Genomic DNA, 15676 nt, shown 5'->3' with positions numbered 1-15676 from the left:
TCCAGTCTCTTGTAGATTGGCTATTCGAACTATTCAAAAATCGTTTTCAAAATAGCCAAAACAAAAAAAGTCAAATCATTTTAGTAATAAGGGGTAAGGCACTGGCAAAAATAGGGCTCCATTATATTGTCGTCATTTTAGATGGTGTTTTTCTGAAAACTTTAGGTTACGATTTAGACAATTTTAGAGGTCTTTTTTAGTTTTTAAAATCGGCCTCGGGTCTAAATGGGTTAACGATTAACCATCAAAGTATATCTGCTGGGAAAAGGCTCCGTTTGCTCCTCACCAGGACTCATCTTCCATTGCAGTGGATCCCTAACCCTAACCCTAACCCTGCTCCTCACCATGACTCATCTTCCATTGCAGTGGATCCCTAACCCTAACCCTAACCCTGCTCCTCACCATGACTCATCTTCCATTGAAAAGGCTACGTTTGCTCCTCACCATGACTCATCTTCCATTGAAAAGGCTCCGTTTGCTCCTCACCACGACTCATCTTCCATTGAAAAGGCTACGTTTGCTCCTCACCATGACTCATCTTCTATTGAAAAGGCTACGTTTGCTCCTCACCATGACTCATCTTCCATTGAAAAGGCTACGTTTGCTCCTCACCATGACTCATCTTCCATTGAAAAGGCTACGTTTGCTCCTCACCATGACTCATCTTCCATTGAAAAGGCTCCGTTTGCTCCTCACCACGACTCATCTTCCATTGAAAAGGCTACGTTTGCTCCTCACCATGACTCATCTTCCATTGAAAAGGCTACGTTTGCTCCTCACCACGACTCCTCTTCCATTGAAAAGGCTACGTTTGCTCCTCACCATGACTCATCTTCCATTGAAAAGGCTACGTTTGCTCCTCACCACGACTCATCTTCCATTGAAAAGGCTACGTTTGCTCCTCACCACGACTCATCTTCCATTGAAAAGGCTACGTTTGCTCCTCACCACGACTCCTCTTCCATTGAAAAGGCTACGTTTGCTCCTCACCACGACTCATCTTCCATTGAAAAGGCTACGTTTGCTCCTCACCACGACTCCTCTTCCATTGAAAAGGCTACGTTTGCTCCTCACCACGACTCCTCTTCCATTGAAAAGGCTACGTTTGCTCCTCACCATGACTCATCTTCCATTGAAAAGGCTACGTTTGCTCCTCACCACGACTCCTCTTCCATTGAAAAGGCTACGTTTGCTCCTCACCACGACTCCTCTTCCATTGAAAAGGCTACGTTTGCTCCTCACCATGACTCATCTTCCATTGAAAAGGCTACGTTTGCTCCTCACCATGACTCCTCTTCCATTGAAAAGGCTACGTTTGCTCCTCACCATGACTCATCTTCCATTGAAAAGGCTACGTTTGCTCCTCACCACGACTCCTCTTCCATTGAAAAGGCTACGTTTGCTCCTCACCAGGACTCCTCTTCCATTGAAAAGGCTCCGTTTGCTCCTCACCATGACTCATCTTCCATTGAAAAGGCTCCGTTTGCTCCTCACCAGGACTCCTCTTCCATTGAAAAGGCTACGTTTGCTCCTCACCACGACTCATCTTCTATTGAAAAGGCTACGTTTGCTCCTCACCATGACTCATCTTCCATTGAAAAGGCTACGTTTGCTCCTCACCATGACTCATCTTCCATTAAAAAGGCTACGTTTGCTCCTCACCATGACTCATCTTCCATTAAAAAGGCTACGTTTGCTCCTCACCACGACTCATCTTCCATTGAAAAGGCTACGTTTGCTCCTCACCAGGACTCCTCTTCCATTGAAAAGGCTCCGTTTGCTCCTCACCATGACTCCTCTTCCATTGAAAAGGCTCCGTTTGCTCCTCACCAGGACTCCTCTTCCATTGAAAAGGCTACGTTTGCTCCTCACCACGACTCATCTTCCATTAAAAAGGCTACGTTTGCTCCTCACCACGACTCATCTTCCATTGAAAAGGCTACGTTTGCTCCTCACCACGACTCATCTTCTATTGAAAAGGCTACGTTTGCTCCTCACCATGACTCATCTTCTATTGAAAAGGCTACGTTTGCTCCTCACCATGACTCATCTTCCATTGAAAAGGCTACGTTTGCTCCTCACCACGACTCATCTTCTATTGAAAAGGCTCCGTTTGCTCCTCACCATGACTCATCTTCCATTGAAAAGGCTCCGTTTGCTCCTCACCATGACTCATCTTCCATTGAAAAGGCTACGTTTGCTCCTCACCATGACTCATCTTCCATTGAAAAGGCTACGTTTGCTCACCACGACTCATCTTCTATTGAAAAGGCTACGTTTGCTCCTCACCATGACTCATCTTCCATTGAAAAGGCTACGTTTGCTCCTCACCATGACTCCTCTTCCATTGAAAAGGCTACGTTTGCTCCTCACCACAACTCCTCTTCTATTGCAGTGGATCCCTAAAAACTCCGGTTCCTCGGGACACCCAGTACTGCTGGTTTTCCATTCTATCAGGTCGCCCCAACCAGTCTCAGAGTAGACGGGTTAGAATTACATGGGACAAGGGCATCCAGGTAAAGTTCCTTTCCACCACCGGCCGAGGAGACTGGGCTTCCATTGCCCAGTACGAGCACTCGTGGGTGGGAACCCGGCAGGGGAGAGAAACGATCTCTACACCCTCTCCCCAAGACCCCAAGCAGGGGTTACAGCACAGGTGCAACAGTTGATTAACACGCGTGTAACAGTTAATTGAACTGATCGATTTCGTTGATTGTAACAAATAATTGATAACGTAATAAAATAATTGATTGATAATAGATCCCCACTTTGGGCATGTAATTAAATGAGATAAGTATACTGTATGTGCATATATACACACACACACACACACACACACACACACACACACACACACACACACACACACACACACACACACACACACACACACACACACACACACACACACACACACACACACACACACACACACACACACACACACACACACACACACACACACACACACACACAGCGCTGTGTGATAAATCCTGCTATTGACATTCATTCTTGTATCCAATGTGACTGTGACAAAGCAGGTCCCAACATACTGAAAAACGCACCAGCAGGGGTGCGGAGACACTCCATTGTCAGCCTCCTAAATGCATCAGAAAGATCAATTTTAGTCACACTGTGCCCACCCCCGTCCAGCCTCTACAAATGGATGTAAACGTAATGAGTTGGTGATGCTGATTTACTACACTACGGGGGGGGAGCAGCAGATGGCTGAAAAGAGAGACCTACAGATGAATCACGGTCAGATAGTCGATGCCACAAAATGGACTGAGCCTGTATCTGCCTCTCTGTTGGTTGGCTGGCGGAAGGTCCTGCAGTAGTGCAGGACTCTGACCGACAGACTGACAACCACAGTGCCGTGACATGGGACACAGCCACACGTAAACGGAAAGAATGACAGAGAGCTGTGACGGCAGAGACAAGCCACGCATAAAACAGAAAAGCGTGACAAATATCTGTGACGCCCTCGCTGTCAAGACATACAATAGCTCAGCGTCACTACAGGGGGAGAGAGATGAGACAGGGAGGGAAAGGAGGATTGACTAAACGCTCATGTGCTCACTGATTAGAACAAGATGTCAAGATTAAAACGGCTGCTCAATAATCCAATTAACCCATTTTGGGCGGGAACCCCTTTTGGTTAGCATTATGTTATGCTTTAGCTATTGAAAAATAGCAGATCTACAAGCTCATAGCGCGCCACTGAGTGGCGCGCTACGAGCTTGTAGGTCTGCTATTTTTGAAAAGTCGTTAAAATGTGGCGCAAATCATTGAATATATATTTCAGAGCGAACATTTTTAACTAAAATATTTGCTTCTGGGGGGTGTCCCTGGAACTACATATTTTGAGATGGGGGGTCTGTGGCCCAATAGAGATAATTCTGGGGGTCCTTGACATGAAAAAGGTTGAGCACCGCTGACATCAAAACATAGGTTTTTCAGGAAAAAAAATAGGATTTAGAAGGCTTTTTTTTTTAATCGACCTCAGTCCAAAATGGGTTAAGTGACTCAAATAGACACATTCTATTGAAATGAGCTGCCTGGTTTGAGGAGCGTTCAGGTACCTTTGTCTCGGTGAGTTGTCTCTGCAGGAGCTGCAGGGCCTCGGTGTGGCCCTTCTCACTGTCCTGCAGGGTGGCCAGCTGTTCCTTCATCTCCCTCTGCAACACACAAACAAACAACAACTCCACATGAGAAACTGGTGAAAGGACTTTAAACCCATTTTGACCTGAGATCAGATTCTAAAAATGTCTTCTACATCCTGACAGTTTTCTGAAAAAGCTATGTTTCTATGTCAGTGGTTCTTCGATTTTTCAAAAATAGCAGACCTACAAGCTCGTAGCGCGCCACTCGGTGGCGTGCTATGAGCTTGTAGATCTGCTATTTTTCCATAGCTAGATTATAACATAATGCTTAAAACACCAAAAGGGGTTCCCGCCCCCCAGAATGGGTTTCACAACTCCCAAATTGAATCCATTACATTCGGAATTATACTGGAAGGATGTATTTAACCACTGAAGTCCTACATACTTTGTATGACGAGTAGGAGAAAAAAAGAGTGTGTGTGTGTGTGTGTGTGTGTGTGTGTGTGTGTGTGTGCGTGTGCGTGCACTGTATGTGTGAGAAAACCACAACATGTCGTATTGTGATGTGCTGTCAGCTTGTAGACTGAGCTGGCAGATTGAGCGTGTAGATTGTGAGCTCATGTAGCGTACTATTGGCAACAGTTTATCCTCATCTTGCAAAAATCTGTTTAACTTGATTGTCATTTTATAAGTGTCAATTTTTCCAAACGACAGAGCTCTCATTTGGGACATGAAACGGTTTTACTGTGCTTGACTTATTTAGTCAAGAGGAAGGAGCGGCCATTTGATTTGTACGGGTGAATAACACAGTTCCCTTAGCAACAAGTTGGCTATAAAGAGTGCAGACTCCAAAGGTCCAAGTTCTCTTCAAGGTTGGACTCTCCTCGTCCTGGCAGCTCAGTGGGAGGTTCAGGTGTCTCAGACACCTCCTAGCCCTAAAGGGCTTCCATGACTTATTGATTAAGGTAGACTGATTGTATTAGCAGCACGGCACGCTAAGTCACAGCACAGCAAATGTCAAGTCAGACAGAAAGAGAAGGTTTATTCAGAGGAAAGTTTGCTCTCTGGAGATGGCCGGCTCTGTCAGAGAAACTGGGTCTCGTCTCTAGTCAGGCAACCCCACACATAAACCAGTGTTTCTCTGGGTCTCGTCTCTAGTCAGGCAACCCCACACATAACTAGTGTTTCTCTGGGTCTCTTCTCTAGTCAGGCAACCCCACACATAACCAGTGTTTCTCTGGGTCTCGTCTCTAGTCAGGCAACCCCACACATAAACCAGTGTTTCTCTGGGTCTCGTCTCTAGTCAGGCAACCCCACACATAACCAGTGTTTCTCTGGGTCTCGTCTCTAGTCAGACAACCCCACACATAACTAGTGTTTCTCTGGGTCTCGTCTCTAGTCAGACAACCCCACACATAACCAGTGTTTCTCTGGGTCTCGTCTCTAGTCAGACAACCCCACACATAACTAGTGTTTCTCTGGGTCTCGTCTCTAGTCAGGCAACCCCACACATAACCAGTGTTTCTCTGGGTCTCGTCTCTAGTCAGGCAACCCCACACATAACTAGTGTTTCTCTGGGTCTCTTCTCTAGTCAGGCAACCCCACACATAATCAGTGTTTCTCTGGGTCTCGTCTCTAGTCAGGCAACCCCACACAATCACACATAACCAGTGTTTCTCTGGGTCTCGTCTCTAGTCAGGAAACCCCACACAATCACACATAACGTGTGTCTCTGGGTCTCGTCTCTAGCCAGGCAACCCCACACATAACTAGTGTTTCTCTGGGTCTCGTCTCTAGTCAGGCAACCCCACACATAACCAGTGTTTCTCTGGGTCTCGTCTCTAGCCAGGCAACCCCACACATAACTAGTGTTTCTCTGGGTCTCGTCTCTAGTCAGGCAACCTCACACATAACCAGTGTTTCTCTGGGTCTCGTCTCTAGTCAGGCAACCCCACACATAACTAGTGTTTCTCTGGGTCTCGTCTCTAGTCAGGCAACCCCACACATAACCAGTGTTTCTCTGGGTCTCGTCTCTAGTCAGGCAACCCCACACATAACCAGTGTTTCTCTGGGTCTCGTCTCTAGTCAAGCAACCCCACACATAACCAGTGTTTCTCTGGGTCTCGTCTCTAGTCAGGCAACCCCACACATAACCAGTGTTTCTCTGGGTCTCGTCTCTAGTCAGGCAACCCCACACATAACCAGTGTTTCTCTGGGTCTCGTCTCTAGTCAGGCAACCCCACACATAACCAGTGTTTCTCTGGGTCTCGTCTCTAGTCAGGCAACCCCACACATAACTAGTGTTTCTCTGGGTCTCGTCTCTAGTCAGGCAACCCCACACAATCACACATAACCAGTGTTTCTCTGGGTCTCGTCTCTAGTCAGGCAACCCCACACATAACTAGTGTTTCTCTGGGTCTCGTCTCTAGTCAGGCAACCCCACACATAACCAGTGTTTCTCTGGGTCTCGTCTCTAGTCAGGCAACCCCACACATAACTAGTGTTTCTCTGGGTCTCGTCTCTAGTCAGGCAACCCCACACAATCACACATAACCAGTGTTTCTCTGGGTCTCGTCTCTAGTCAGGCAACCCCACACATAACTAGTGTTTCTCTGGGTCTCGTCTCTAGTCAGGCAACCCCACACATAACCAGTGTTTCTCTGGGTCTCGTCTCTAGTCAGGCAACCCCACACATAACCAGTGTTTCTCTGGGTCTCTTCTCTAGTCAGGCAACCCCACACATAACCAGTGTTTCTCTGGGTCTCGTCTCTAGTCAGGCAACCCCACACAATCACACATAACCAGTGTTTCTCTGGGTCTCGTCTCTAGTCAGGAAACCCCACACAATCACACATAACGTGTGTCTCTGGGTCTCGTCTCTAGTCAGACAACCCCACACATAACTAGTGTTTCTCTGGGTCTCGTCTCTAGTCAGACAACCCCACACATAACTAGTGTTTCTCTGGGTCTCGTCTCTAGTCAGACAACCCCACACATAACCAGTGTTTCTCTGGGTCTCGTCTCTAGTCAGACAACCCCACACATAACTAGTGTTTCTCTGGGTCTCGTCTCTAGTCAGGCAACCCCACACATAACCAGTGTTTCTCTGGGTCTCGTCTCTAGTCAGGCAACCCCACACATAACTAGTGTTTCTCTGGGTCTCTTCTCTAGTCAGGCAACCCCACACATAATCAGTGTTTCTCTGGGTCTCGTCTCTAGTCAGGCAACCCCACACAATCACACATAACCAGTGTTTCTCTGGGTCTCGTCTCTAGTCAGGAAACCCCACACAATCACACATAACGTGTGTCTCTGGGTCTCGTCTCTAGCCAGGCAACCCCACACATAACTAGTGTTTCTCTGGGTCTCGTCTCTAGTCAGGCAACCCCACACATAACCAGTGTTTCTCTGGGTCTCGTCTCTAGCCAGGCAACCCCACACATAACTAGTGTTTCTCTGGGTCTCGTCTCTAGTCAGGCAACCTCACACATAACCAGTGTTTCTCTGGGTCTCGTCTCTAGTCAGGCAACCCCACACATAACTAGTGTTTCTCTGGGTCTCGTCTCTAGTCAGGCAACCCCACACATAACCAGTGTTTCTCTGGGTCTCGTCTCTAGTCAGGCAACCCCACACATAACCAGTGTTTCTCTGGGTCTCGTCTCTAGTCAAGCAACCCCACACATAACCAGTGTTTCTCTGGGTCTCGTCTCTAGTCAGGCAACCCCACACATAACCAGTGTTTCTCTGGGTCTCGTCTCTAGTCAGGCAACCCCACACATAACCAGTGTTTCTCTGGGTCTCGTCTCTAGTCAGGCAACCCCACACATAACCAGTGTTTCTCTGGGTCTCGTCTCTAGTCAGGCAACCCCACACATAACTAGTGTTTCTCTGGGTCTCGTCTCTAGTCAGGCAACCCCACACAATCACACATAACCAGTGTTTCTCTGGGTCTCGTCTCTAGTCAGGCAACCCCACACATAACTAGTGTTTCTCTGGGTCTCGTCTCTAGTCAGGCAACCCCACACATAACCAGTGTTTCTCTGGGTCTCGTCTCTAGTCAGGCAACCCCACACATAACTAGTGTTTCTCTGGGTCTCGTCTCTAGTCAGGCAACCCCACACAATCACACATAACCAGTGTTTCTCTGGGTCTCGTCTCTAGTCAGGCAACCCCACACATAACTAGTGTTTCTCTGGGTCTCGTCTCTAGTCAGGCAACCCCACACATAACCAGTGTTTCTCTGGGTCTCTTCTCTAGTCAGGCAACCCCACACATAACCAGTGTTTCTCTGGGTCTCGTCTCTAGTCAGGCAACCAAACACATAACTAGTGTTTCTCTGGGTCTCGTCTCTAGTCAGGCAACCCCACACATAACCAGTGTTTCTCTGGGTCTCGTCTCTAGTCAGGCAACCCCACACATAACTAGTGTTTCTCTGGGTCTCGTCTCTAGTCAGGCAACCAAACACATAACCAGTGTTTCTCTGGGTCTCGTCTCTAGTCAGGCAACCCCACACATAACTAGTGTTTCTTTGGGTCTCTTCTCTAGTCAGGCAACCCCACACATAACCAGTGTTTCTCTGGGTCTCGTCTCTAGTCAGGCAACCAAACACATAACCAGTGTTTCTCTGGGTCTCTTCTCTAGTCAGGCAACCCCACACATAACCAGTGTTTCTCTGGGTCTCGTCTCTAGTCAGGCAACCCCACACATAACTAGTGTTTCTCTGGGTCTCGTCTCTAGTCAGGCAACCCCACACATAACTAGTGTTTCTCTGGGTCTCGTCTCTAGTCAGGCAACCCCACACATAACTAGTGTTTCTTTGGGTCTCGTCTCTAGTCAGGCAACCCCACACATAACCAGTGTTTCTCTGGGTCTCTTCTCTAGTCAGGCAACCCCACACATAACTAGTGTTTCTTTGGGTCTCGTCTCTAGTCAGGCAACCCCACACATAACCAGTGTTTCTCTCAGCCCCCTCCAAGAGTCCTCAGGATGGGCTCCTCACACAAATGGTTGCATGTTGTACACTGGTCCCCTGCGCTTGTCCAAATGCAATCTCAAATATATATACACATTTCCCCGAGCCTTGGCACAGCAGAGATGCATTCCCTTCAGCCCCATGTGAGGGAATGGACAACAGTGCAAACACAACAACATAGCCACTACTATACTTTATAATAAAAGATCCAGTAATCTATAAGCTCAAAATGCGTTGCATTGTGAGCTTGTAGATATGCCTTTTTTTAAAGTTTTCACCTAAATGACATGCCCAAAATAGGGCCGTGAGGTTGAAAGTAGTTAACATTAGGGCTAGATAGTGGCAGAAAACTCACAATACGTTTGCCAATACAAAATGCCACAATATACATGAAGCCAAAACAAAATAATGGGCTTTGAGAGTGGCAGGGACTAGGTTTACACTGCCATTTTTCATGTCCTCCTTGGTCTCATCTTTCTCCATTACCAGAATGTAGGGTAAGCTCAATGGAATACAAATGCAGACATTTTATTAAAAGCAAATGCAAACAAAAAAACACACGTGCCGTGCCGCACCCCCCTCCCCCCCCCCCCCACACACACACACACACACACACACACACACACAGAGAGAGCTGTAAGGACCCATCAACATGACAGGCATCACTGATACAAATCCTGATATTGTGAGACAGCCCTAGTTAAAATGCCATCTTGCTCTTTGTATTCACAACCTGCCTGTTCGCTAAATGTGGTCTGTGTGTCATGCAGCCTGTGTGTCACCTTTCCTGTAATCCTGAGGGACAACAACCACTGCAGAAGAAAAGCTTCAAATGGAACTGTCAGTTTAGTAGGGTCATTAAAAACTCATGAATACCAAAATAGAGAGGGATGTTTTTTCTTTTCTTTTAAATAAAACGTTTTTTGAGAGGGTACAGAAAGGGCATCAAATTCTACCCACTTGGGCAGAACATCAGCCGCACCAAAACAAATCAACAGCATTGACATTCAGAGAATCCTTGACCTCAATTATGAGCTAGAAAATTAAAGGCAGATAAAATATGGGCTGTTGGAAATAAAGCACTCCCCCCCTCCCCTCCCCTTCCAAGGACAAGGAAAACCATCCGTACTGCAGTCAGAGAGGGAACGTGACTCTCCATGTTAATAATAGGAGTGCAGCAGGATCAGCAGTCTCTCATCTGCGGTGGGTCAAAGGCCTCTCCCACTGGCAGATGAAGGAAGAACCATCATGTTGTCAGAGCTGTCTAGCCATCAAAGGACAACTTTTAGTGGTGGAGGTTTCGATTCATCGAGAAGCCTGTATTTTTTGTGTGTGTGTATAATTTATATATAAGTTATAAATCACTGAATAAAGAAAAAAAAAACCCAATCATTTTTTTTAATGCCCCATTTAATACTGTTAAGGGAGTATTTGGTCTCATTATTTGTGATCAGCGGACAGAGTCGGAAGCAGGACACAGCATCATCATCGTGGCATCATTCTTTATTTCAAGTTGTCAGTGGGTCTCAGTACAGCATAATGGTAGCATGGTCCAGCAGCACTCTCCCCCCGCTCCTCCCCATCAATGACGTACACCCCCTTTTATTATCAGGCACGTCTCAATATACAACAGGGAAATGGACAGATAATAACAGGTGGTGATTCACTCATCTCCTTTCATCCAAAATCCGGCATTGGTCAATGGGGTTCTCGCACTTCATGTTGCAAGCCTGTTTCTAGACGCATCGATGACGTATGAATCAACATTTTGACAAGGTTACAGCCGATCTGTCACCCATTCACTTAAACCATTTTGGGCGGGAACCCCTTTTGGTGTTAGCATTATGTTATGCTTTAGCTATTGAAAAATAGCAGATCTACAAGCTCATAGCGCGCCACCGAGTGGCGCGCTACGAGCTTGTAGGTCTGCTATTTTTGAAAAATCGAAGAACGACAATACATAAACATAGCTTTTTCAGAAAACTGTCAGGATGTAGAAGACATTTTTAGAATCTGATCTCAGGTCAAAATGGGTTAATAGAGCCATTGAGTTGAATATAAAATGGAATTTCAGAAAAAAAGCATTTCAGAAAATATAAACCTACATGCTTATTGGCAGTTTGCATGCAAACTTTGACACAGATTGGTCCAGCGGTTTGTGAGATTAGCTCCAGACACACAGACGGCTTTTATAGACAGACGGCTAGCCTTTCGCAGAGCCACATAAAACTGCCACAAGGTATTGTATTTTTGTTTCTGGTAAAAAAATATTATTTCCATAACATGGGGTGATACAGTATAAATGGCATTCCTCGACAGCAATGTTAGTTATTTTTCACCGGGATACATTTCAACAAACCACACAGAGCAACCGTTTGTTGGCCTATAAGGATGCACAAATATAGAAATTTGGGCAGATATCCGATAACTTTATATTATTATTTCCATGGTCAAATCGATCGATGTTAATATTGCAACACAACTTTTCAGTGGGCTTTACCTTACACTAAATACACTTGTTATACAAGTGGCTTGGTATACAGTGTGGGATAGGCTACAACAGTGGTAACCAACCTTTTCAAGCCCAAGAGCCCATTTTATTCCCAATTGTAAGCCATGATCTACCACTAAAATGTGTTTTTAAAAAAACACTTGTTTTTTGCGATTTCTGACAGGCTCAATGCATGTGCACATATCCAGACAAAGACTATAGTTTAGAATACATTCTCATAGTTATATAATTAATGCCTAAATATTAAGACAAATGTATTAGAAATATACATCATTTGTACAATAAACATATTTGTTATTTTGTTTTTAATAAAACAAAACAAAAAGGACATGAAATGAATTTCTTATACAGCACAATATTTAGTTTCTCAGTTCGATGAATATTCACATTTACAGATATTCAAATGACAAATGCATACATGACCATATATTTGAACAGATATGGTGACTGATACAATACTCTCAGGGTCAGCCCACCTTTAATGAGACTGCTGTTGACTGCACATTATCTGCAAGTGTTTTGAAATCTGGTTCAGGTTCATAGTTAGTGATTGCCAGTCTGAGGGTGTCATTAAGATGTGAGTCAGTCATACGAGTTCTAATAATGGTATTATTTTCATTTGTAAAAAGGCCATTTCACATAAGTAAGTGGAGCTAAAGTAGGCATGCAGCTTGAGTGCACACGACACAATCAGGGGATACTTGTATCTGCTCACAATTGACCTAAAGTCCTGGTCATTTACTAGTTCAGAAATCTCCATTTCATCCAAAGTTTTGTCCTTTTTTTCAATGGAATAAGGGCAAGACTCGTCAAACTGAATAATAAAGTCTTTGAATACGTTTGTATCAATGCTTTAATTTCCTCCTTTTTTTTAAGGTTAGAAAACAAGCAGTCTGCCGTGACATTCAGCAATTATTTAACCATGTCCCATTGTCCCCGTTCGTAAATGGTTTCTTGCGCTGTCGGAGGGATGCATGCTCCCATTCCTGGTGGAAATCATTATTGATTATGATTTTTTTCCGCCGGACCCTCCATAGTCAGAGTAGAGTAGTTACTGCTTGCCTGTGTAGGTATAGTAGTGAGTGAGAGGCTGTTTATGCACAAGTTGTGCATCACAACACGGGGGTTACCGGGGATAGCGGTCAAACAATAGAACAAACTCAGTTGATGGCCCAATACACATGTCTGGGGCCATCACTGCAAGCTTTTTAATTCGTTCTGTGTATTGGTAGAGATGGCTGGCTGCATGTCAGTCTGACACCCGCTTACTCCGGGATCTACTTGAATGGCTTGTGCGAGCTACTGGTAGCTCGCGAACCCCTGGTTGGTTACCCCTGGGCTACAACATATTACTACAACACAATATATAACATAAAAACAAAACGGTCAAATAACCCATTTTGGGCGGGAACCCCTTTTGGTGTTTTAAACATTGTTATAATTTAGCTATTGAAAAATAGCAGATCTACAAGCTCATAGCGCGCCACCGAGTGGCACGCTACGAGCTTGTAGGTCTGCTATTTTTTAAAGGATGGATTTAGAAGATTTAGAAGATTTTTTTTTTATTTCGAGGTCAGGCCCAAATGGGTTAAAATCAGTGGTTCCCAAACTTTTCAGGTCGAGACCCAAAAAAGAGATTAGACGTTTGCCTGGGACCCAGACTAGTGAAAATAGCAGATCTACAAGCGCACAACGTGTCGCTTTGCACCGCATTGCAAGCTTGTAGATCGGCTATTTTCACTACTCCTTAATCATTCGTTTTATTTTTATTCATGGAATTTCTTAGATTTGTTCGTTTTAAAATTTATATAAAAAAAGAATTAATTAAAAAAAAATCTTTTGAAGTATAATATATATATTTTTAAATGTAGCAAAATAAAATGGCATTTTTACTCAAGTCGTGACCCATATAGATTGGTCCTTGGTTTTTGTGGTTCTCGAAAACGTTTGACTCGGGGCACACTTCCACGGCACCCCTGAATTACATTGTTACTTTATAGAGCGTCGCAGTCCCGCCTCCTACCCTGGACCAGGAAATGGAACCCAATGCATTATTCTCATAGACATTTCTTAAAGTATTTATTTAAAGACGGTTACGCCGCGGACAAAGCCAACTCGAGTCGTGACAACTCATGACAACACAAACAATATTTTGGACCAAACAAATAATTAGAAAGAAGAAAAAAACGGCAGGTTACAACACTTTTTGTTGTTTTTCTTCTTTGTAATTATTTGTTTGATCCAAAATATTGTTTGTGTTGTCATGAGTTGTCACGACTCGAGTTGGCTTTGTCCGCGGCGTAACCGTCTTTAAATAAATACTTTAAGAAATGTCTATGAGAATAATGCATTGGGTTTCATTTCCTGGTCCAGGGTAGGAGGCGGGACTGCGACGCTCTATAGCACATTTGTCATATTTTTTCCACCCAAGACACAGAATGTCAAGAGGAAGACTTGGGTCTGGGAGATTATAAAGTTCCATTAGGGCAGATTGAATATAACGTTAATACTTGACATTGACCCAACCAGCCTCCCTATTCTTGGAGGAACATTCGCAACGCGTTGTGTACTGTAGATCGAAAAAGAACACACAACATACAGTGCAACTCAGGTCTGTTTCACCAAGTATAGAACGTTGTAATGTTTCATTATAATTTTTGTTAAAAGGTTAAAGCACTCATTGGTATGGTTTTAAATCTAAAACCAATGTCATCCTTCTGTCCTTCCATCCTTTCTTGGCTTCTCTCATATTAGCAGCTCCAGGGTACAAGTTGGGAGGGGTGTGTACGCGTGGTGTGTGTGTGAGGGGGGGGGGGGTACATTTCTTCAAGATGCTTAAAATTCCACAAACTTTCCTCACAGCTGCTAGCTTTATTAAATTCAGCCACTCGTTCGTTCACCGTTAAAAAGGCAGTTATTGGTTTCAAAGTGCCTGCACCAAAGAGGGAACAAAACATGCAGTCGCTGAACGTATAATGAAGCGCACGCGTGCACACACACACACACACACACACACACACACACACACACACACACACACACACACACACACACACACACACACACACACACACACACACACACACACACACACACACACACACACACACACACACACACACACACACACACACACACACACACACACACACACACACACACACACACACACACACACACACACACACACACACACACACACACACACACACGGCAAAGAAAAAGTTATGACTCAAAGCCATCCTGAAGGGCATATACTATGCACAGCACAGGCAATATGCTGCTCAAATTCATAATTCATTTTAGTCCACTGAAAAACAGCAGCATCCACCCCTTTCATCCGCTTGTCATTACCTGTGCACACCCCAAAAGCACCCGCATAAACTGTGGTGCAAGTGATTTATACAAGGACAGTTTAGCATAACCTTCCTGGAGCTCAGATTGTAATTCTGTCAGGTAGCAGACAGCCGGGGTAAATAGGCTGCCAACAGAGCAGCGGTGAGCACACAGCATCCGCTGCCCGCTGCAGACAGGTCTTGTAAATCACCATGGGCACAGGGTCGGAAAATATGCCGCCCATAGACAGCCACGGTCCTTGCACCGAATAGGTGTGTCACTCACAAGGGCGTCGTCATAAACACACGTGCAAACTTAAGTAGTTATCAGCTTGCACAGCCACACCAGAACACACTCTCAGCCTCCCTAGGCTCTAAATAATACACACACACACACACACACACACACACACACACACACACACACACAGGACAGAACCTTTCTCCACACTGCTGTCGGAGTGTGGAACAGCCTACCAGAGCATGTACAAGTACAAGTGTACAAGTAGTTGATTCCATCACAGACAATGGTCTCAAGTCTTTAAACGCAGAGTTCATAGACATCTCCTGACCACCCCTCACACCGACTGTTAAGCTGCAGTGAACCGTATGATCGGCCAAATGAACGCAAGTCGCATTTACTATGAAAACGTGCATTTCCCGTCAGTCAGCCCATCGGTTAATCACCATACGCATACCTATATGGTCACGTATCGTGACGTCATGTCTAGTCACCCATGCCTCCTGACATCAC

The 15676-nt window shown here is 45.1% G+C and overlaps 1 protein-coding gene across 2 annotated transcripts in view; it reads right to left on the bottom strand.

Moving 5' to 3' along the window:
* trim62.1 (tripartite motif containing 62, tandem duplicate 1) overlaps positions 1 to 15676 on the bottom strand; it is a 55194-nt gene that overhangs the window by 14849 nt on the left and 24669 nt on the right. For both annotated transcript variants that reach the window (XM_079509463.1, XM_079509464.1), the window contains exon 3: positions 4083 to 4178. In XM_079509463.1, the coding sequence (XP_079365589.1) occupies positions 4083 to 4178 (96 nt within the window). The remainder of the gene's footprint in view (positions 1 to 4082; positions 4179 to 15676) is intronic.

The sequence above is a fragment of the Electrona antarctica genome (genome assembly GCF_951216825.1).
Source record: "Electrona antarctica genome assembly, chromosome: 9".
NCBI lineage: Eukaryota > Metazoa > Chordata > Actinopteri > Myctophiformes > Myctophidae > Electrona > Electrona antarctica.
Note: the sequence above shows the minus strand (reverse complement) of the source record. Positions and strands in the feature narration are given on the sequence as shown.